At 53.7% G+C, this 22,238-nt stretch overlaps 1 protein-coding gene across 1 annotated transcript; it reads right to left on the bottom strand.

Moving 5' to 3' along the window:
* gramd1a (GRAM domain containing 1A) lies at positions 1-21,420 on the bottom strand. The gene is made up of 20 exons (XM_036538492.1): positions 20,552-21,420; positions 13,589-13,772; positions 13,077-13,097; positions 12,177-12,261; positions 11,993-12,096; positions 11,547-11,642; positions 10,436-10,516; positions 9,589-9,707; positions 8,475-8,709; positions 7,895-8,048; positions 6,603-6,749; positions 6,009-6,130; positions 5,336-5,478; positions 5,156-5,259; positions 4,820-5,035; positions 4,359-4,434; positions 3,799-3,810; positions 3,246-3,353; positions 1,861-1,981; positions 1-1,294 (listed from the first exon to the last, which is right to left on the bottom strand). Exons 1-20 carry the CDS (start codon positions 20,923-20,925, stop codon positions 1,193-1,195), a joined length of 2,604 nt encoding a protein of 867 aa, XP_036394385.1. The 5' UTR covers positions 20,926-21,420; the 3' UTR covers positions 1-1,192.
* Between the last annotated feature and the right edge of the window lie 818 nt (positions 21,421-22,238).

Below are 22,238 nucleotides of genomic sequence, written 5' to 3'. Positions count from 1 at the left end.
TTTCTTCTCACAGCATCTTGAACAGTCAGATCTTTACAGTACAGTACAGTACAGTACAGTCCCGCTGCCTCCCCTCCGCCTCCCCTAATAAATAACACATCCTCAGATGGGACGGGACCGTGCACAGCAAGGCCCACTCAGAGCAGGGCCGGGGGGCCGAGGGAGAGGAGGAGTGTGATGAAGAGGGGATGAACCAAAAAGGTAAAAACACAGTGAACAGCAGTTATCACGGGACTAAAAATAAAGATATAAAAAATGTCTGAGACGGTGAATACACAAACACTGAACACAATACTGCAAATCCCTTTCACCTGGGCTGAGGTTCTGTTTGGTGCTGCAGTCCATCGGAACCCGGATCAGTTCAAGTTCATCCCATTAATACAATCATTAATGATTCAGTCTACAGAGAGCCACACTAAGCCGCCATCTCTCACTCAAAGACTGAGGAACATCTAACTAACTGTGATAAGAGTCTCAATCTACCAACTGTGTCTTTGCCCTGATAAGGTGCAGATTCTACTTCCTGAAGTTCCATTTCTCTACACAATTGTTTAATTACTTGAAACTGCTATTCTCATTATTGCTAGAATCTGTATTATTTAAATCATTTACCCTTGCTTGGTCCATGCTTAAACATAACAACACAAAAACAGAATGACTCCACACTATGACAGACTTTTTCAAGTCTTACGATAAATACTGTTACGGTGGAACACACACACACACACACACACACACACACACACACACACAGTCACACTTTTCAAAGCTCCATCATACACACCGAGCGTCCAAAATGATAAAAACCATGGAGACAGAACCCAAAAAAGAGGAGAGATTTCTTCTGTACATGGAGAGAAAGGTCACCTGAAACACTGTTTATTCCCCAGGAGGGGGCGCTGTTCCTCCCGTTCTGCTGGACCCCCTGGCAGGTGCATTGGAGTCATGAGCAGGTCCACGCAGCAGAGAGGGTGCCCTCTAGGGGTCCCGCGTCAGGCTAGACTGTTGTCGGTGTCTCCAAGGATAAAAGAAAGGAAGCTGAATTCATCAGTTCTGATGTGTCTGAAGCAGTGGCAGCCACCTTTCCCAAACACGCACACATCAGCGTTTCAGAGACAGCTGCTCGCTGCTTGCTCAGCACACAGGCTCCAGTCCTGCTCAGTGCAGCCCCACTGAGGGGGGGTGGGGGGGGTCAGTGCTGAGCCACAGGGTCTGCTGCAGGCTCAGAGGGGGGGTCCTGCTGGACCTCTGGAGTTACAATTCCTCGATGCAGCTTTTCCAGGGACTGCTTCATCTGAACAGGACAAGAGGGAGACCAACCTGATACAAGACTTACTGGGAGTTTTTTTTATGAGCTACATCTGACAACAAGTTTCTCAGACTGAAAAATAAATAATGATACAGCAGCCAAGAGATTACTAAAGGACTGTTAAAGCTGTATGACTGTGAGAGAGACTGTAAAAGCTGTATGACTGTGAGAGAGACTGTGAGAGAGACTGTAACAGCTGTATGACTGTGAGAGAGACTGTGAGAGAGACTGTAAAAGCTGTATAACTATGAGAGAGACTGTGAGAGAGACTGTAAAAGCTGTATAACTGTGAGAGAGACTGTAAAAGCTGTATAACTGTGAGAGAGACTGTGAGAGAGACTGTAAAAGCTGTATGACTGTGAGAGAGACTGTGAGAGAGACTGTAAAAGCTGTATAACTATGAGAGAGACTGTAAAAGCTGTATAACTGTGAGAGAGACTGTGAGAGAGACTGTAAAAGCTGTATGACTGTGAGAGAGACTGTGAGAGAGACTGTGAGAGAGACTGTAAAAGCTGTATTTTTATGTGGTAAGGAGCAGAGCGGAGACTGACCTGGTCCAGCAGGGTCACAGAGGACTGCAGTATCTGCTGCCACTTGCTGAGCTGGGCCTGGTGGAACTGCCTCTGCAGCTGCAATACCTGGGCCCACTCCCCCGCAGACTGGGGCAGGGGACTGCGGGGCGGGGTCAGGCAAGAGGGGGTGGGGCCGGGCAAGAGTGGGGCGGGGCCCAACGGAGAGCAGGCAGGGTCAGGTGCAGAACAGGGCGTGCCCAGTTTCAAAGTGAGGCAAGGAGAGACAGAGGGCAGGGTTAGAAAGTCATGTTTAATCAGCTGATCACTAGTGGTGCACAGTTCATGAACAGACATACCTTTCTGAACAGGGTTCTCTGTGTACTGGTTCACTACTCAAAAACGTGTTAGTTTGACGTGGCACTTGGGCAAATCCCCACCTAATGTCCAAATGCTTTAAGCAATAACTGCATCAGCCTATAAAAAACCATACAAAACAACTATGCTGTGAGAGGACTAAAAAGTTATGTTGGGGTAGACAAACATTCAGATAGAATATCAGAATAACAGAATCAGGCACAGTGCAGAGGACAGCGATTCAGCCAACAGTCTGTTCACGCAGTTCTTTCAGTCGCTGAGTACGCAGGTCTGATTCAGCTCACCGACTCACTACTGATTCAGTACTGTCAGCTTTTCAGTCAATGATTACATGAATCCTGATCGGTTTGTTCAGTGTTTTTCCTTATACAACCACACGTGACTCCATACGTAGTGATACTGTACCATTTACAATAAAATTGCCACATCATGGCAACACCTCATACTTAAACCCAAGTCAAACTGAAGCTTTCAGGTAGATAAGAGTATTGTATCTGTCCGTGAGGGAGTAGAGTACCTGTCTGTGAGGGAGTAGAGTATAGTACCTGTCTGTGAGGGAGTAGAGTATAGTACCTGTCTGTGAGGGAGAAGAGTATAGTACCTGTCTGTGAGGGAGAAGAGTATAGTACCTGTCCGTGAGGGAATAGAGTATAGTACTTGTCTGTGAGGGAGTAGAGTATAGTACCTGTCTGTGAGGGAGAAGAGTATAGTACCTGTCTGTGAGGGAGAAGAGTATAGTACCTGTCTGTGAGGGAGAAGAGTATAGTACCTGTCCGTGAGGGAATAGAGTATAGTACCTGTCTGTGAGGGAGAAGAGTATAGTACCTGTCTGTGAGGGAGAAGAGTATAGTACCTGTCTGTGAGGGAGAAGAGTATAGTACCAGTCTGTGAGGGAGAAGAGTATAGTACCTGTCTGTGAGGGAGTAGAGTATAGTACCTGTCTGTGAGGGAGTAGAGTATAGTACCTGTCTGTGAGGGAGTAGAGTATAGTACCTGTCTGTGAGGGAGAAGAGTATAGTACCTGTCTGTGAGGGAGAAGAGTACAGTACCTGTCTGTGAGGGAGTAGGAGTGCCAGGTCTCCAGTGTGTGTGCCGCGCGCTCCAGAGCCCACAGCTTGTAGAACAGCATCATGTTCAGCGCCACCAGCACTACCAGACTGAGGAGGGAGAGACAGAGACCCGCGGAGGGACAGAGACCCGCGGAGGGACAGAGACCCGCGGAGGGACAGAGACCCGCGGAGGGACAGGAGAGAAAGAAAAGTGGACATGAAAAGAGAAAAAAGAGGAAGACCTATCAGTGGTGATGGAGCCGGGACAGGACATCTCTGCTGTACACACACCTGGTATCTGTGTAATGTAACTGGCACATACTCAGAACTGTAACACATGTACATGTGCATACATATCTTAAGAGAAAAAAAAAACATTCTCCTTAGAGGAGAATATAACATTCAGAAATAAATCTTGATACAAGCCAAAAAATACACCCCTAGCCACTGCAGTTTCTACTGCACAGTGCAGACAGGAAACAGAAGAGCTTCTACTCTGAACGCACAATGAAGGCACACACACACACACACACACACACACACAGTACAGTACCTGACACAGATCCTAAGGAGAGGCGAAAGTGAAGCAGAGATGGAAAGAGACAGGGGTCAGAACCAGCAAGAAGGTGTTTGTTAACAGCAGAGAATCTGAGCCAGACTCAGTGCAGATACAGAGCCATGGGTATAAGAGAATGCAGGAGATACACAGCAGCCAGGGAGTGTACACACACACACACAAACTCACACACTCACACACACACACACACACACACACACTCACACAAACTCACACACTCACACTCACACTCACACACACACACACACACACACACACAAACTCACACACTCACACACACACACACACTCACACACTCACACTCACGCTCACACTCACACTCACACTCACACTCACGCATACACACACATACTCACACTCACACACACGCATACACACACACACGCATACACACACATACTCACACTCACACTCACACTCACACACACACACACACTCACACACACACACACACACACGCATACACACACATACTCACACTCACACACACTCACACACAGGTCCGTGGGACTGGCTCAGGGCCTCTGAGGACTCACATAAAGCTGACGATGAGTAGTATGGTAGAGATGCTGCTGGCTCCTCGCGCCCGCTCCCCCAGCTTATACTGAGCACCTACGGGAGCACACACACACACACACACACTGCAGTCCCGCACTCCTCCACTAGGGGTCAGTGTCTCTACAGAAACGGCAAGCTAGCCAGTACCTTGCCTGGCCAGATACTGAAACTTGGTCATTCATACTTCTGTTATTGCGACTCCTCAGGCTTTCGCCTGCACTCTGCATCACTTATAAGTCGCTTTGGATAAAAGTGTCTGCCAAATGTATATATGTAAAAGTATGTAAATGTGAACCCAGCTGAAACAGCTTTCAGGTCAAACTGGATCCCACAGGCTGCACACGCTGTACTGAAGTGTTATCCCATCCTATTCATTTTCATTGCCGTTTTTCCTGCAAAGCCGTGCTGTTGGCTGTAACTGCAGCTGTGGCACACTGACCTGCGTCTCTGCCGTCTCTGTCCTCGGCGGGACCCGGGCCTGCACGCTCCCCCGCCCCGCCCCCCTCTCTCTCCCGCTCGCCTGCTCTCCGTGGGCAAGCTCGCTTGCGTCTGCGCAGACCCGGGGGGGTTTTGGCTGCGTCGGCCGCCCCCTCGCCGGCCCCCACCACCGACACCTCCGACTGCAGCAGGGTCTCCAGCTTGCACACCTCCGCCTCTGCGAGAGGGACAGGGGGGTCAGCAGCCCCTCCCAAAATAAACCCGAGCTTCCGCAGCAACTCACAGAGCTGCGCCCCGCAGCGCAGACGAGAGCGCGGGAAGAGGCGGTCCCGCTCACCCATGTGCCTGTAGTACTCCTCGATGCCGCTCCAGGTGTTCTTCTCGATCAGCGCCTTCACCAGGCTCCACGGCTGCTTTCTGTAGCAGATATCTGAGGACACTCTGGCAGACAGGGGAGAGGAGGGTCAGATTTGGGATGCGGGGCTGCACCTGGGTGGAGCTGTCGGGCGGGGCATACCTGAGCCGGCTCTTGTGTCTGTTGATGGAGGTGAGGCAGTATCGGTGCACAGTGTAGAAGTAGTCCTGGTAGGGGATGCCTGAGGTGATGACCTCAGAGTCCACCACATAGCACTCACCCCGGCAGCTCTTCTTATAGAGTGTCTGCGGGACAGAGATACCGCTTTCACTCCAACTGTCAAGCAAGCTCATTCTCACACCCTGACACACGTCTGTGAGTCACACAGGAATATCAGCCCTGGCTCTGTGGGGGGGGGGGGGGGGGGAAGCAGGGTGGAGTGCGGGGGGGGGGGGGGGGGGGGGGTGGGGGAGCGGGGTGGAGTGCGGAGGGGGGGTACGGGGGGGAGCGCGGGGGGGGGGGGGGGTACGGGGGGGAGTAGGGGGGAGCGCGGGGGGTGCGGGCGCTCTCTACAGCGCCCCCGTGTGGCAGGCATGCACGGCTCCCCTGCACCCTGCCTCTCATGCATTTCGCTGCACCGCACAGGAGACGCACTGACTGCAATCCTCCCGCTCACTCGCACCCTGAGCCTCACCGCTCTGAGCTCAGCACCTGCAGGAGGAGACGCAGCTCCACCGCGCGCCCTGAGCCTCAGCGCTCTGAGCTCAGCACCTGCAGGAGGAGACGCAGCTCCACCGCGCACCGATCCCCCCATCCCCCCCACACTGCTGCTGACCTGTGTCTCCACCACAGGCGCGGTTTTGGGGCCGAGGGGGTTGTTGATGGCGATGGTGTAGCTCAGAACCCGGCTGCTGTTTCCATTGTTATTGTCCTGCTGCCAATCACGCACAGTCAGATCTGAGACAGAGAGAGGGAGAGAGGGAGAGAGAGGGAGGGAGAGGGAGGGAGACAGAATGACCCTCATTACTCCTTCTAAAGAGGCAGGCCACACGATGGCTCCTTGCCACTGGAGAGACAAACACAGGCGGACGTGCGTGAGCGTGTGCGTGAGCGTGAGCGTGAGCGTGAGCGTGAGCGTGTGCGTGTGCGTGTGCGTGAGCGTGAGCGTGAGCGTGTGCGTGAGCGTGAGCGTGTGCGTGAGCGTGAGCGTGTGCGTGAGCGTGTGCGTGAGCGTGAGCGTGAGCGTGAGCGTGTGCGTGTGCGTGAGCGTGAGCGTGAGCGTGAGCGTGTGCGTGTGCGTGTGCGTGTGCGTGTGCGTGAGCGTGAGCGTGAGCGTGAGCGTGAGCGTGTGCGTGTGCGTGTGCGTGAGCGTGAGCGTGAGCGTGAGCGTGTGTGTGTGCGCATGTTGGGGGGGGGGGCGATCAGTTACCTGTGAAGTGTCTCTGGGAGAAGAGGTGCTGGATGAAGTGAGTGTCGGCTGAGAAGAGCAGGTCGTGCAGCTTGTCCACGCCCATGCGAACCACCATGTTAATGTGCAGCCGGCCACTCAGGTCCGAGCAGAACGCCTCCACCTCACCTGCGGGCACAGGTGCGTAACTCAGCAACAGAACAGACACCTGGGCACACAGGTGCGTATGTGTTTATACACTTGTGTGTGTGTATGTGTATATGTATGTGTATATGTGTATATGTGTGTATATGTGTATGTCTGTGTGTGCGTGTGTGTGCGTGTATGGGTATGTGTGTGTGTGTATGGGTGTGTGTGTGTGTGTGTATGGGTGTGTGTGTGTGTGTGTGTGTGTGTGTGTGTGTGTGTGTGTGTGTGTGTGTAAGGCAGCCACACTGAAATGATTCAGCCTGACTTTACTGGAAGTTACTTCTCCTGCAGTAGCAGTGATGTCACAAGTGTTTGCCGGTTATTTTTATCAACTGACGTTTCAAAGTTCCTTTGTGAAAAACGCTGGTGTAAAATGGCCAATTTCAGCTGATGGGAAATAGTTTTCTTACATTTTAAAATCTGCTTGAATTTCATGTTACTGTTTCATTTGGCTTGCATTTAATGAAGCATGAAGCGTGATAAAACTGAAATCAGTGAATATAAATATATTAAATCATATGTTACACGTAAACGCACCAAACGGCACAAAGGTAATGCTGAGAAAAGATGCCTGTATGTTGAATAAAACACACTTTTCACGATGACGGTGGGCTGAAACGCTATTTTCACGGTGACGTTGAGCTGAAAACGCTCTTTTCACGACGACGGTGAGCTGGAACGCTCTTCTCACGGTGACGGTGAGCTGAAACGCTCTTTTCACGGTGACGGTGAGCTGGAACGCTCTTTTCACGATGACGGTGAGCTGAAACGCTCTTTTCACAGTGACGGTGGGCTGAAACGCTCTTTTCACGATGACGGTGGGCTGAAACGCTCTTTTCACGATGACGTGAGCTGAAACGCTCTTTTCACGGTGACGGTGAGCTGGAACGCTCTTTTCACGGTGACGGTGAGCTGGAACGCTCTTTTCACGATGACGGTGGGCTGAAACGCTCTTTTCACGATGACGTGAGCTGAAACGCTCTTTTCACGGTGACGGTGAGCTGGAACACTCTTTTCACAATGACGGTGAGCTGAAACGCTCTTTTCACGGTGACGGTGAGCTGGAACACAGCGGATCAGATGAGCGCAGCAGCTGTGGAGACAGATGCCACAGCTCCACTCACTCTCTTCTTGTGTGTCTGACGAGTTGCTGGGGTCGGTGGGGAGCTCCTCATCATTGGTGATATCCAATGAGGAGTGGTTGCCCAAGCTATGCGGTGTGGGGGGAGGCGCGTGATTGGCTGACTCAGACTGGCTCTCCCCACCCTCCTCAATGTTCTGGGGACGGAGAGAGAAATACTGCATCAGTGAGGTGGAGTAAAGCCACAACACCCTCACACTCAACCTCACGCTGACCCTAATGCTAACCCTCACACTGACCCTAACATTAACCCTAACGCTCACCCTAACGCTCACCCTAACTTTACACTAACACATTCGGTCCCACAGTCTCAGCCAACAGTGGTATTACCTATCAGCAGAATTATTCTTCACAGATCTGGAATGTGGACTTTCAAAAAAAACACCACCCAGCTGTTCACTTTCAATGCTGTTTCAAGTTTCAATGCTGTCCCCTCGCCTGCTACCCCTAACCCAAAGCACCCCCCCTGCAGCACAGTGGGTCTCAGGGCTGCAGGGGGGGTCCGAGTTGGTGGGACTTACAGCAGACACGCCCTCTGTCTGAGCTGAGTGGGTGGGACTTACGGCAGATATGCCCCCTGTCTGAGTGGAGTGGGTGGTGGACGGCAGGGAACTCTGGGAGCTGGGTGGGCTCGGCTCCAGCTCAGCGTTGAGTCGTGATGCAGGTGCATCCATGGATGCACTGGAGGAAGGGGAGGAACCCACACTGGCCACGCCCGCTACGCAGGGTAGAGAGCAGGCCACCGCCGCTGAGCTGAGGTCCAGCAGCTCCGACACTGACACGGCCTCCTCCCCCGGCCTGACGGAGCAACGAGAGAGAGAGACAGAGGAGCCTCACGTGAGACAGAGGCAGCCTACGCAACCAACCATAAACCCAGCAACAACAAACTTTCAGTATGTTAGTGAAGGCGGCTTACAGGAGATGTTAACAGAGATGTTAGCAGAGATCTCTCTCATCCACATGAAATCGAAATCTATTGTAAATCAAATCTAGAGCTGATGTAATTTATGCAGTACAAAATAAGATTGATTTCACTCATCCTGATATTCACCTGTGCCGGGTGAACATGAAGGCCAGTAATGACTTGATGTAATTCCATGTAGATTAGCGTAATGCTACCGTTGCTCGTGACTGTGAACTGACCTTCCACCCTTGTGCCGGGTCACAACAAACGCCTCTTCAGATTAACCTCTGAAGAAGAACTGGAGGAGTATATGCACGCGCACACACACACACACACACACACACACACACACACACACTCACACACACACACACACACTCACACACACACACTCACACACACACACACACACACACTCACACACACACACTCACACACACACACTCACACACACTCACACACACTCACACACACACACACACACACACACACACACACACACACTCACACACACACACTCACACACACTCACACACACTCACACACACACACACACACACACACACACACACTCACACACACACACACACACTCACACACACTCACACACACTCACACACACTCACACACACTCACACACACACTCACACACACACACACACAAACACACACACACACTCACACACACACTCACACACACACTCACACACACACACTCACACACACTCACACACACTCACACACACTCACTCACTCAGAGGGCAGGGACTCACAGCAGGCCGTTGATGTGTTCAGCTGTGGGGGAGACGTAGTCGTCGTCCTCGCTGGTCAGCCCCAGCTCTGTGCCGTAGCACTGGTGCACGATGTGCCACATCTCCCTCGGGGACAGAGACTGAGGACAAGAAACTGACACGCTTACCACTGACACCCCCCACCCAGAGAGACACTCCCACAGTCCCACAGAGACACTGACACACCCCCCCAGAGAGACACTCCCACAGAGACACTGACACACCCCCCCAGAGAGACACTCCCACAGAGACACTGACACCCCCCCACCCAGAGAGACACTCCCACAGAGACACTGACACACAGAGACACTCCCACAGAGAGACACTCCCACAGAGACACTGACTCACAGAGACACTCCCACAGAGACACTGACACACCCCCCACCCAGTGAGACACTCCCACAGAGACACTGACACCCCCCCACCCAGAGAGACACTCCCACAGAGAGACACTGACACACAGAGACACACCCAGAGAGACACTCCCACAGAGAGACACTCCCACAGAGGCACTCCCAGAGAGACACTCCCACAGAGAGACACTCCCACAGAGACACTCCCAGAGAGACACTCCCAGAGAGACACTCCCACAGAGACACTGACACACAGAGACACTCCCACAGAGAGACACTCCCACAGAGACACTGACACACAGAGACACTCCCACAGAGACACTCCCACAGAGAGACTCCCACAGAGAGACTCCCACAGAGACACTGACACAGAGACACTCACACAGAGACACTGACACACAGAGACACTCCCACAGAGACACTCCCACAGAGACACTCCCACAGAGAGACAGGCAGAGTCAGGAGTGTTTCAGCACCTTGTCCATCAGAGCATTCTGCCACAGTCTGAAGATCATCATGTAACTGCGATCTCTCGCTCCAAACGAGGTGAAGAAGTGCTGAAAGAGAGAGAGGACCACGTTCACCATCATTCACAGCACAGTACTGGCAGCGCTGCGGCCTGCCCCACACACCCACACCCTGCCCCACACGCCCACACCCTGCCCCACACGCCCACACCCTGCCCCACACGCCCACACCCTGCCCCACACACCCACACCCTGCCCCACACACCCACACCCTGCCCCACACGCCCACACCCTGCCCCACACGCCCACACCCTGCCACACACACCCACACACTGCCCCACACGCCCACACACTGCCCCACACACCCACACCCTGCCCCACACACCCACACCCTGCCCCACACACCCACACCCTGCCCCACACACCCACACACTGCCCCACACGCCCACAACCTGCCCCCACACGCCCGGTGGTAGGAGGAAGCAGGCAGGACAGGAGGAGGGGGCAGGAGGAAGGGGATGGGGCAGGAGGAAGGGGATGGGGCAGGAGGAAGGGGATGGGGCAGGAGGAAGGGGATGGGGCAGGAGGAAGGGGCAGGGGCAGGAGGAAGGGGATGGGGCAGGAGGAAGGGGATGGGGCAGGAGGAAGGGGCAGGGGCAGGAGGAAGGGGCAGGGGCAGGAGGAAGGGGATGGGGCAGGAGGAAGGGGCAGGGGCAGGAGGAAGGGGATGGGGCAGGAGGAAGGGGATGGGGCAGGAGGAAGGGGCAGGGGCAGGAGGAAGGGGATGGGGCAGGAGGAAGGGGATGGGGCAGGAGGAAGGGGAAGGGGCAGGAGGAAGGGGATGGGGCAGGGGCAGGAGGAAGGGGATGGGGCAGGAGGAAGGGGAAGGGGCAGGAGGAAGGGGATGGGGCAGGAGGAAGGGGATGGGGCAGGAGGAAGGGGAAGGGGCAGGAGGAAGGGGATGGGGCAGGAGGAAGGGGCAGGGGCAGGAGGAAGGGGCAGGGGCAGGAGGAAGGGGATGGGGCAGGAGGAAGGGGCAGGGGCAGGAGGAAGGGGCAGGGGCAGGAGGAAGGGGATGGGGTGTGGTGTGAGGAATGGGCAGGGCGGGGGAAGGGCTCACCTTGTCGTGGTCAGTGCTGATCTGGATGGCGTTGGGGATGAGCTTGGCGGTCTTCTCCTTGGTCAAGGTGGTGATGTCCTTCAGCAAGATGGTGATCTGGTGGGAAAACAGCTGTAAATGGCTGTGTGTGCATGTGTGTCAGTGTGACAGTGTGTGTGTGTGTGTGTGTGTGTGTGTGTGATTGAGTCTTTGTGTGTGACAGTGTGTGTGTATGTGTGTGTGTGTCAGTGTGTATGTGTGTGTGTGTGTGTATGTGTGTGTGTGTGTGTGTGTGTGACAGTGTGTGTGTATGTGTGTGTGTGTCAGTGTGTATGTGTGTGTGTGTGTGTGACAGTGTGTGTGTGACAGTGTGTGTGTGTGTGTGTGTGTGTGTGTGTGTGTGTGTGTGTGTGTGTGACAGTGTGTGTGTGTGTGTGTGTGTGTGTGTGTGTGTGTGTGAGACTCACAGTGGTCTCCCAGCGGAAGATGTTGCTGTAGAAGCAGAGCCAGTTCTCAGACAGGTAGAGGCGTCCCTGCAGCAGAATGTCCTTCTGCAGAGCGCAGGAGTAATCTGCAGGCAGAGAAACACACTCCAGTCCCACTCTGCGCACCAGCATCGCCGCCCGCCGCTCCGCCTGTCCTGCCACTCACCCACAATCAGCCTCTCGCAGTCCGGCAGCTTCTTGAAGAGCTTTCGGAAGTCTTCGTTCCGCTGCTTATAGGTCGGGCTGAGCACCTGACACAAACACAGCTACGCTTCAGTCAAAATGTCACAGATAAAGCCAACGTAAATAACTGAAACAGCATTCGAATGAAACAGAGGAAAGAAACAGATACGGGGAGGAATGAGCGTAAAGTGTGTCGGAGAGGGAGAAACACACAGCAGATGTAGTGTGTGTGGGACACAGGTAGTTCAAGGACAGGCTGGAATGGGTGAAAGGTGAATGTAATGGTCTAAAGGCACCTACAGACTGTGAGATTTCATCTTATAAGTTTATTGCAAGCCACGCTGTGCGACATGGATCTAATAAACCTTCGAACGACATCAAGTTTGATGTATGTGGACCGTACGATGGTAACACCTACTGAATTGTAGGCTACGACACAAGTCAATATACAAGAATAAAACGTCATCAGCGTTTTACCTACGTTTTACCTACGTTTTACCTCCATCTGTTACACTTGGGTTTGGCACCAGTGTCGCGTTGATCAGTGCGTCATTTCCTGCTGCATTCCTATTGGTTGGTTAGTAGACGTAGGTCGTAGCAACAGTCACATTGTGAGATAGTCATCCTAAATTTCTGACACTGTCAGAATTTTGTCCCAGGCTATCTTTGGTCGCAAGACCATGACAACGGCCATCTTTGAACCTCTCTCACAGTGCGACGTAGGACCACCGTTTTGGAGCCACGACCAAAGATATCGCCACATTTCTTTCACGTTGGTCATCTTTCGTCTGGGACAGCCCAAAATTGCAGTGTATACCCGCCTTTAATTGTGCCATTTCACACACACAGTGAAAGCAGAGGCAGTGGTGAAGCTCATACTTACATTGTACCAGCTCTGCATTTTCTGCAACAGAGGAGAGGAGGAGAGGTTAGCGGAGCGACATTAGCGGAGCGATCAGAGGGCCCTGGGAGCTCTGGCTCTGTGCAGAGATGGAAAAGTCCAGCTGTAGAACGTAGAAGCTTTTCCAGTATCTGATTTTATAACTTCTCTTCAGCCGCAAAGCGAACTAACTACTGAAACCAGCTGCTTCAGGTCACGCAGGCACTTCTGCTCTCGAGGGCTGGAGTTTTCCTGCTCCGGCACCGTGCTGACGGCCGAGTCTGCGAATCAGAGTCAGTGAGCATCGACCTGTGGGCTCCGCTCCCGTTTCAGGGAGTCCTGCGACCCCCCCCCCGTCTGTCTGTCTGTGCATTACTCCGCCAGCAGCCCACTCCTACATATCAAACTTACTGTTTTTACTGTTGGTCTTATTTTTAATGGTGTTCCCCACGTAACCTCTGTTACAATCACATTCTTTTCATCAGTGAGAGAGCTGGCGGGTGTGGGCTGCTTACCTTGGCGTTGCGTGTGAAGTGTCGGGGGCCGAGAGGGTAGGAGGGCGCGGCAGACAGGGGGCTGTCGGTCCCGCCTCCGGTGCGGTCCCCTCCCCCCTCCCCCTCGCTGGTGCGCCCCCCCAGCACCCTACGCCGCACTGAGGGCGAGCTGCCGGGCGTGCTGCGCGGAGAGTTACTGGCAGTGCTGCGGGAAACACACAGGTAACACTCACAGGTAACACTCACAGTAACACTCACAGGTAACACTCACAGTAACACTCACAGGTAACACACCTGAGCTGCAGCACCAACCCAGCAGAGGTGGACACCCCGGCTTCAGAAAGTGAAAGTCCTGCCATGTATTTGTCCTAGTCATTCAGTGACAACAAGGTGATTTCACTAATTAGCTCCTCTACCCGGCTGAAGAGTTGTGCTAATTAAATTCAGCTGGTGTAGTGCAGAGGTGGAACAAATACGTGGCAGGACTTTTACTTTCCGAAGCGCCTGCTTCACTGACTGCATCAGGAAGCTCTGTCTTTTACCCTCACATCTACACCACAAGACAGGTTCCCATGCCTGCCTTCCAACTGAGGTGTGTGTGTGTGTGTGTGTGTGTGTGTGTGAGAGAGAGAGAGAGAGAGGTGTGTGTGTGTGTGTGTGTGAGAGAGAGAGAGAGAGAGAGAGAGAGGTGTGTGTGTGTGTGTGTGTGTGAGAGAGAGAGAGAGAGAGAGAGAGAAAATGTGTGTGTGTCTAACTGGAATAATCATACATCTGTGATCTCTCTATCTATTTCTCTATACTTATCATATACATGAGATAAGAGGATGGCAGGAGCCTCTGTTACTGTAAGAAACCCTGAGATACAGTGCAGATTTTCTCTATTAAAATACAATCTTTTCATATCAGGTTGTTAGATACATTCTATGATCATCAACTATAGAATGCTCTTTTTTATTACTCAAAATGAGCACTCATAGAAAATTATTCTTTGTGCATGAATATCATATTCACAACCATGAAAGAGCATTCCCAGTGAACAGGAGAGGTGTGAAATCTTCCACACTAAAACTGAATAAATCTGAGACACACTGATGAAATTCAGGATGTCAGACACATGCATGAACACAATTTCACATTTAAAACATTAAAAGAATGCTCCAGAATGTTTGGAAATTGGGGCACAGAAAATGCCTGGGACACCAGTAATTAGTGAAGAGAGGTACACAATACTGCCAGTGTAGGATATAATCTGATAATTACGTTAATTAATCCCCCCGAATAACAACTAATCTGTGGGTGGCCACCTCGTTCCCTCCACCACTGGGCCCCCTCACGCCTGCTTCACAGCACTGGAAGCTTCCTCTGCCGCCCCTCCGCCTCTCTGCCTCTCGTCCCATCCCAGCCCACCCTCATCTCCCCCCTTTCTCTGTCCAGCTCATGTCTCTCTGCTGCCAAAACCCCTTCAGAACCTGCCGACCCGATTCATGTTGTCGTGGAGACAGAGGAAAGGGGGGTGACTATTGGAGTTTCCACGGTAACCCGGCTAGCTGGCGGAATACCCCCTTTCCCGTCCAGCTGCCATGGCCGGCCGTGAGAGCCAATCCCGACGCGTAGTCAGTCCGCTATAATCACAACACTAGCACTAACGCTAACGGTCGGCCGGCCTTTGTCCTGCTGAATCACAGCAAACGACCCCGCTTTCCCGGGAGAGCGCACCAGGCTGTCCGCCGAGCCGCAGAGAGCAGACGCGCAGAGACCGGGCTAATGTCGCCTACGGGAGCGCGCAGGGGTCAACGTTCATGTGCTCGCCCGCTTCAATGGACCCGTTTATCCGTGTTTACATCCAGCAAACGCGCACATAGTAATGATTCTTTAATAACATCTTTTGTTCTGACCCAATATTTACAGTACAGGGAAACCGTATAACACACGCAGAAATACGACGCCGTGGGCTAGGAAAAGTAATTCGCCCACGAGTAACTCCAACAAAAATAACTAACCCGTTAGACGAATCCAACATCGACACTACAGTTTCACCATCCCTAACCTCCCCAAGATGCACAGCACTCTCTACCTCTGAATCAAGAGTAAGATCCGCACGGTGAAAGACACTATTCGCTGGTTTACGCACAGATCACAAGGCTGGCGCTACAGAACACGGCCAGCCGCACTGGGAGAGAGAGCTCCCTCCCCACACCGCCGGGAGAGCTCCCTCCTCCCGCTCGGAAGGTGCGCTAAGATCCCCTTCATCTTCAATTAGCCCGCTAGCCACACGATCACGGTGTCAGCAGCTACACACTAACGGCACCGGTAAAAAAAAACCCGGCTCCGTTACAACTCAACACCGAACAAATCCAATCCGATATATAATATTTGAGGAAATTCAGTAAGTCTCTCGTATACTACTCACTCGAACATGTCATGAGGTTATTCCGAATTTCCACCTTCTATCCCCGTTGGCTGTAGCAGCAGCACGGCGCTAGCGGCGCGGCGCGATCCTCTGCTCCGATGCCTCCCGTATGACAATAACATCCGCGATCGCAGCCCACCGCAGCCCACCGCGTCCGTGTGCAGGTCCCGACCCGCAGCCCCTCACACCGCCGGCCCACGGCACCGAGCGCCGCTGTTTTCCGCTCTGCGACGCGGTGACACTGAGGATGCGCCCGCTGGTAATCCGGGTAGCGCTGAGAGAGGAGGAGGAGGAGGAAGGGGAGGAGACGCCGCGGGGGAGAGAGGCTTGGCCAACACGCTAATGCTGCTCACTGGGAGATTTAGATTATCGTTTGTGCTCTGATTCTATTATTGGTTTACAGCAGCAACGTGCTTTGGCAATATTGTCTGAGAGCAACATGAAATGACCAGAGAGCAGGAGGTGCACATCTTACCCTATGTGCAGGAGGTGCACAGCTTACCCTATGTGCAGGAGGTGCACAGCTTACCCTATGTGCAGGAGGTGCACATTTTACCCTATGTGCAGGAGGTGCACAGCTTACCCTATGTGCAGGAGGTGCACAGCTTACCCTATGTGCAGGAGGTGCAGATATAAACATCTCACACGTGAAACACCGAGTTACACACAACGTGCCGACGACAGCCACAGTCACATCTCACAATACAGCTACATCACACCTTAAATGTAAGTGTACTTACAAAAGTGATGATAATTATGTGATTTCTGACCCCACCCCTTATCCTTAACCCCTCTCCCTCTCTCCCTCCCTCTCTCTCTCTCTCCCGCTCTCCCTCCCTCGCTCTCTCTCTCCCGCTCGCCCACCCTCTCTCTCTCTCTCTCCCTCTCTCTCTCTCTCTGTCTCTCTGTCTCTCTCTCTGTCTCCCCCTCTCTCTCTCCCTCTCTCTCCCTCTCCCCCTCCCTCTCCCTCTCCCTCTCTCTCCCTCCCTAATCTGCTTTCCCCTGGTCAGGGAGTGGCAGTTTTAATCTCTGGGGTCAAAGGATGGGAGGATGCCGCGGAGGGGGAGGGGTGTCGGAGGCAGGGGCAGGAGCAGGAGGAGGAAAGCATCGTGCCAGCACAGCACAGCGCAGCACAGCACAGCACAGGACAGCACAGTGCAGCACAGCACAGCACAGCACAGCGCAGCACAGCACAGCGCAGGACAGCACAGCACAGGACAGCACAGTGCAGCACAGCACAGGACAGCACAGGACAGCACAGCACAGGACAGCACAGGACAGCGCAGCACAGCACAGGACAGCACAGTGCAGCACAGCACAGCACAGCACAGCACAGCACAGCACAGCACAGCACAGCGCAGCACAGTACAGCGCAGGACAGCACAGTGCAGCACAGCACAGGACAGCACAGCACAGGACAGCACAGCACAGGACAGCACAGGACAGCACAGGACAGCGCAGCGCAGCACAGCACAGGACAGCACAGCACAGCACAACACAGCACAGGACAGCACAGGACAGCACAGCACAGGACAGCACAGGACAGCACAGCACAGGACAGCACAGCGCAGTGCAGCACAGGACAGCACAGGACAGCACAGGAGTGGGACAGTGCCAGCACAGCTTACCCTCCAATCACCCTTAACAATCACAAAAGTCTCAACTGAGGCACGCGCTACCAGGCTAAATGAGGGCACTCTGTCTGTGTGTCAGTGTAGCTGTGTGTGTGTCAGTGTAGCTGTGTGTGTAGCTGTGTGTGTGTGTCAGTGTAGCTGTGTGTGTGTGTGTCTGTGTAGCTGTGTGTGTAGCTGTGTGTGTGTGTGTGTGTGTCTGTGTGTGTAGCTGTGTGTGTGTGTGTGTGTGTCTGTGTGTGTAGCTGTGTGTGTGTGTGTCTGTGTGTGTAGCTGTGTGTGTGTCAGTGTAGCTGTGTGTGTAGCTGTGTGTGTGTCAGTGTAGCTGTGTGTGTAGCTGTGTGTGTGTCAGTGTAGCTGTGTGTGTGTGTCAGTGTAGCTGTGTGTGTGTAGCTGTGTGTGTGTGTCAGTGTAGCTGTGTGTGTGTGTCAGTGTAGCTGTGTGTGTGTAGCTGTGTGTGTGTGTCAGTGTAGCTGTGTGTGTGTGTCAGTGTAGCTGTGTGTGTAGCTGTGTGTGTGTCAGTGTAGCTGTGTGTGTGTGTCAGTGTAGCTGTGTGTGTGTAGCTGTGTGTGTGTGTCAGTGTAGCTGTGTGTGTGTGTCAGTGTAGCTGTGTGTGTGTAGCTGTGTGTGTGTGTCAGTGTAGCTGTGTGTGTGTGTCAGTGTAGCTGTGTGTGTAGCTGTGTGTGTGTCAGTGTAGCTGTGTGTGTGTGTCAGTGTAGCTGTGTGTGTGTAGCTGTGTGTGTGTGTCAGTGTAGCTGTGTGTGTGTGTCAGTGTAGCTGTGTGTGTGTAGCTGTGTGTGTGTGTCAGTGTAGCTGTGTGTGTGTGTCAGTGCCCTAAACAGAACTGCCCTGCACACCAGACACCAGTTTTACAGGACTATTTAACGAGTCAAGAGTTTATTTTCAGCCTGAATCTTCTCATCTCATGAGGAATATACTGCCCCCCCCCACACACACACACATACAGCGGAGTGTACTCCCCCCCCCCCCCCCCCCCCACACACACACACACACACACACACACACAGAGGAGTGTACTCCCCCCCCACACACACACACACACACACACACACACACATACAGCGGAGTGTACTCCCCCCCCCCCCCCCCCCCACACACACACACACACACAGGAGTGTACTCCCCCCCCCCCACACACACACACACACACACACACACACACACACAGCGGAGTGTACTCCCCCCCACACCCCCCCCCCCCCCACACACACACCACACACACATACACACACAGAGGAGTGTACTGCCCCCCCCCCCCCCATGTTGTGTGATGACAGGTCAAAGTAGAAAAATACTGATCTGGCATTAATACCTTAAAGCCACAAATGAATATACATTGATCCCAACCCTCTAACTCAGACGAAGGGTAAATATCACAGTCAGCAGGAAGGTTAGTGCAAACAGGCCCATCACCTTACTGAGAAGCCACATAAGCACAAGCCTATCTGAGACCATCAGGCAATCCGAATGCCCTGCAGAAAGGCACTCCTCTCTCAGTCAAACCTGCACCTGCACCTCAGAACTGAAACCTTCTACAGTGATTAGTGCACAACTTTCAGAGAGGACTCCTCAACAGTCCCAATTCAAATCATCATGCAAATTTCCACTGTGAAGCGTCACAATGGCCCTGTGGCCAGAGACCCTGCCATTGTCACACAAAGGGGGGCATCAGAGCAGGGCGTGGATGTGGCCTAATCCCGCTGTCTTTGGAAGCCTCACACCGGGACTCCTCCCTGCCTCTGATCAAATCTTTCCTACACAATGACATGAAAAAGTCCCACTTGTGTTATCACAGAACAGCTATTTAATCAGCTATTATGACCCTGATTAAATTAACTCACAACCACTGAACCGGAATCAAGGTATCATTCGACCCCATTCTTCCAAATAAACCCTTTTAAGTGGTTGTCAAATAAGTATTGACATAAAGACAGTCATTTCCTAAGTTAATATTAAAGAATTAAAGAATGTCATTCAACCTGGCAATATCAGTCACCACCCAGCTACAGCCATGTTGGGAGGAGGTGTAAGTATGCTTATAAAAATATTGAATAAATAAGACAGGCCACAACTGAATATTCAGTGCAGAAAACACCTTCTGCATTCTCAGCTGCCTCTCTGACTGGCTGACAGAGCAGTGTGCTGCACCACAAAACACAGGATCTGATTGGTCCACAATGACATCATCTGCCAAAGCACAAGCTCTGACTGGCCAGTGGTGATGTCATGAGTCAGAAACCACAGCAACGGAGACAGTAACTCCGCCTCCCTGTGGAGGCAGCCGCTGCCATACACAGCCCTCTGGTGCTGTCTGGCTGTGACCCCACACCCACGTGTCAGACGCTGTAATCAGAAAGCAACGTGGGGGCACTGTGTGGCAGTGGCAGCGTAATACACACTGCACGCGCTCAGTCCGGCCCCTGCTGATCTCACTGCACGCTGAAAAGCAGAGAGGCTAAAGGCCCCGTCCCCTCCAGCAGAACCCCGCCATGCACAGCACCGACACACTGACTGACACACCGATGCACTGACGCTCTGGTGCACTGACACGCTGACACACTGTCACACTGCCTTAGTGAGGACGCCCCCTGCACGGGGAGCGCTGACCCGCAGGGGGAGCACTGACCCGTGGGGGGGGGGCACTGACCCGTGGGGGGGGGGGGGAGCACTGACCCATGGGGGGGGCGGGGGGAGCACTGACCCGTGGGGGGGGGGCACTGACCCGTAGGGGGGGGCACTGACCCACGGGGGGAGCACTGACCCGCGGGGGGAGCACTGACCCGCAGGGGGGGCGGGGGGAGCACTGACCCATGGGGGAGCACTGACCCGTGGGGGGGGCAGGGGGAGCACTGACCCGTGGGGGGGCACTGACACGTGGGGGGGGCACTGACCCACGGGGGGGGGGGCGGGGGGAGCACTGACCTGCAGCTGTCGCTCTCGGCCGAGTCCCGGCCCAGCAGGCTCCTGAGGGACCAGCGCGAGCGCTTGGAGGGGGAGGAGCTGCGTGAGCAGGAGAGGGGCGGGGCCAGGAGGCACGGGGAGGGGCTGTGCCGCTCATCTTCCCTCCCTCCGTCCCTCTCGTCCTGCCGTTGCCTGGTTTGGCCCTCCTGCTCCAAGCCCCGCCGCCTCCTGTCCCTCCCCCTCTCTCTGCGGGCGCGGTGCCGGCGGGGGCGGGGCCCAGGCCCAGGCGAGCAGGACTCGGTGTCAGAGGAGGGAGGGAGCACCGTCAGGGTGGGGATGGGAGTGGCCTGGCCGTCCGGCACACTGGGAACCACAGCGGCCGACATCATCATCATCTTCCTCCTCTCTGGTGACCCCTGACCCTCGTTCAGGGATACAGAGACCTAACAGGGACTGAGGGCAGTCTGACTCTCAGGAACAGCAGGGAAACAGGCCATGGGGCTCTGTGGGCTTTCCAGCATGAAGCTGCTATCTCTCGCACAGAGGCCCCATCTCACATGTTTACGTTTACAGGCAGTTCAAAAGTCTTCTTCAAAGCCCTTCTGTAAAGCAGTCAGTCAGCCTGCAGCAGAAGAACTGTGTCCAGTATGGGCAGGTAAATCTCAGCAGGGTGGCTTTCCACGGACGCTCCTTCCTGAAGATCGCTGCTCCTTTCTTCACATCGTGTCTGTGAGCGGCGGAGTCTGCATCTCTTCCTCCTCTCCCTCCATTACTCCCTCACCCGCTCAGCGTTCAGCAGACGCGCGTGCTCCCAGCAGGCCTGTCGGGGGGGGGGCTGAAGAGGAGACACACACAGCCCAGCTCCAGAGAACAGCAACAGCCTCAGTATCCGCGCCTCCCTGAAGGACAGCAGGCCCTGTCTGACAGGGCATCCCAGCCTCACAGCAGTGCGCTCTCTGTGCTGGGTGCTGTTCAGGAGAAAGTGCACAGAGCCAAGAGCTCCGAGCTTCATACAGGAGCAGAGAACTCCTCTGTGTAAATACGAAGCTCCGGGCTTCATACAGAAGCAGGGAACTCCTCTGTGTAAATACGAAGCTCCGGGCTTCATACAGAAGCAGAGAACTCCTCTGTGTAAATACGAAGCTCCGAGCTTCATACAGAAGCAGAGAACTCCTCCGTGTAAATACGAAGCTCCGAGCTTCATACAGAAGCAGAGAACTCCTCCGTGTAAATACGAAGCTCCGGGCTTCATACAGAAGCAGAGAACTCCTCTGTGTAAATACGAAGCTCCGGGCTTCATACAGAAGCAGAGAATACCTCCGTGTAAATACGAAGCTCCGGGCTTCATACAGGAGCAGAGAACTCCTCTGTGTAAATACGAAGCTCCGGGCACTGCTACACATTTTGGCCATGTTTTTCTTTGATGGTTAGATTCCCAAAACAAAGTTTACTGCCTGCACAGGAAAATCTGCACTTTTATCAGGGCCAGTGAGACACAGTGTTAGTTACTCATCATGGCCTGTGGGACAGATTGTATCTCTGTGCTCTTTCTGTGCTTTGCAGTGGAGGTTTGTGAGGGTGAGGCTGATTCAGACCCTGTGAAGGGGGAGTTTCTGGAGCAGCCCCCCACAGTCCAGGTTGCCTGGTGACTGAGGGCTCTTCTCTGAGCTGAAAGGAGAGCTCCTCCCTCACACTGCCCCTCCCCCGC

Source organism: Megalops cyprinoides, chromosome 10 (assembly GCF_013368585.1).
Source record: "Megalops cyprinoides isolate fMegCyp1 chromosome 10, fMegCyp1.pri, whole genome shotgun sequence".
In the NCBI taxonomy this organism is placed as follows: Eukaryota; Metazoa; Chordata; class Actinopteri; order Elopiformes; family Megalopidae; genus Megalops; species Megalops cyprinoides.
The sequence above is the reverse complement of the archived record's forward strand: the minus strand, read 5'-3'. Positions and strand labels throughout refer to the sequence as shown.

Bases quoted from the DNA above. Each gene is read 5' to 3' on its own strand.
- gramd1a (XM_036538492.1), bottom strand. From the start codon at position 20,925: ATGATGATGATGTCGGCCGCTGTGGTTCCCAGTGTGCCGGACGGCCAG. The intron at 11,643-11,992 runs GTGAGTCTCACA...TTTTCCCACCAG, and splicing joins TCTTCCGCTGGGAGACCACT to ATCACCATCTTGCTGAAGGA. The intron at 9,708-10,435 runs GTGCTGAAACAC...TCTTGTCCTCAG, and splicing joins AGAATGCTCTGATGGACAAG to TCTCTGTCCCCGAGGGAGAT.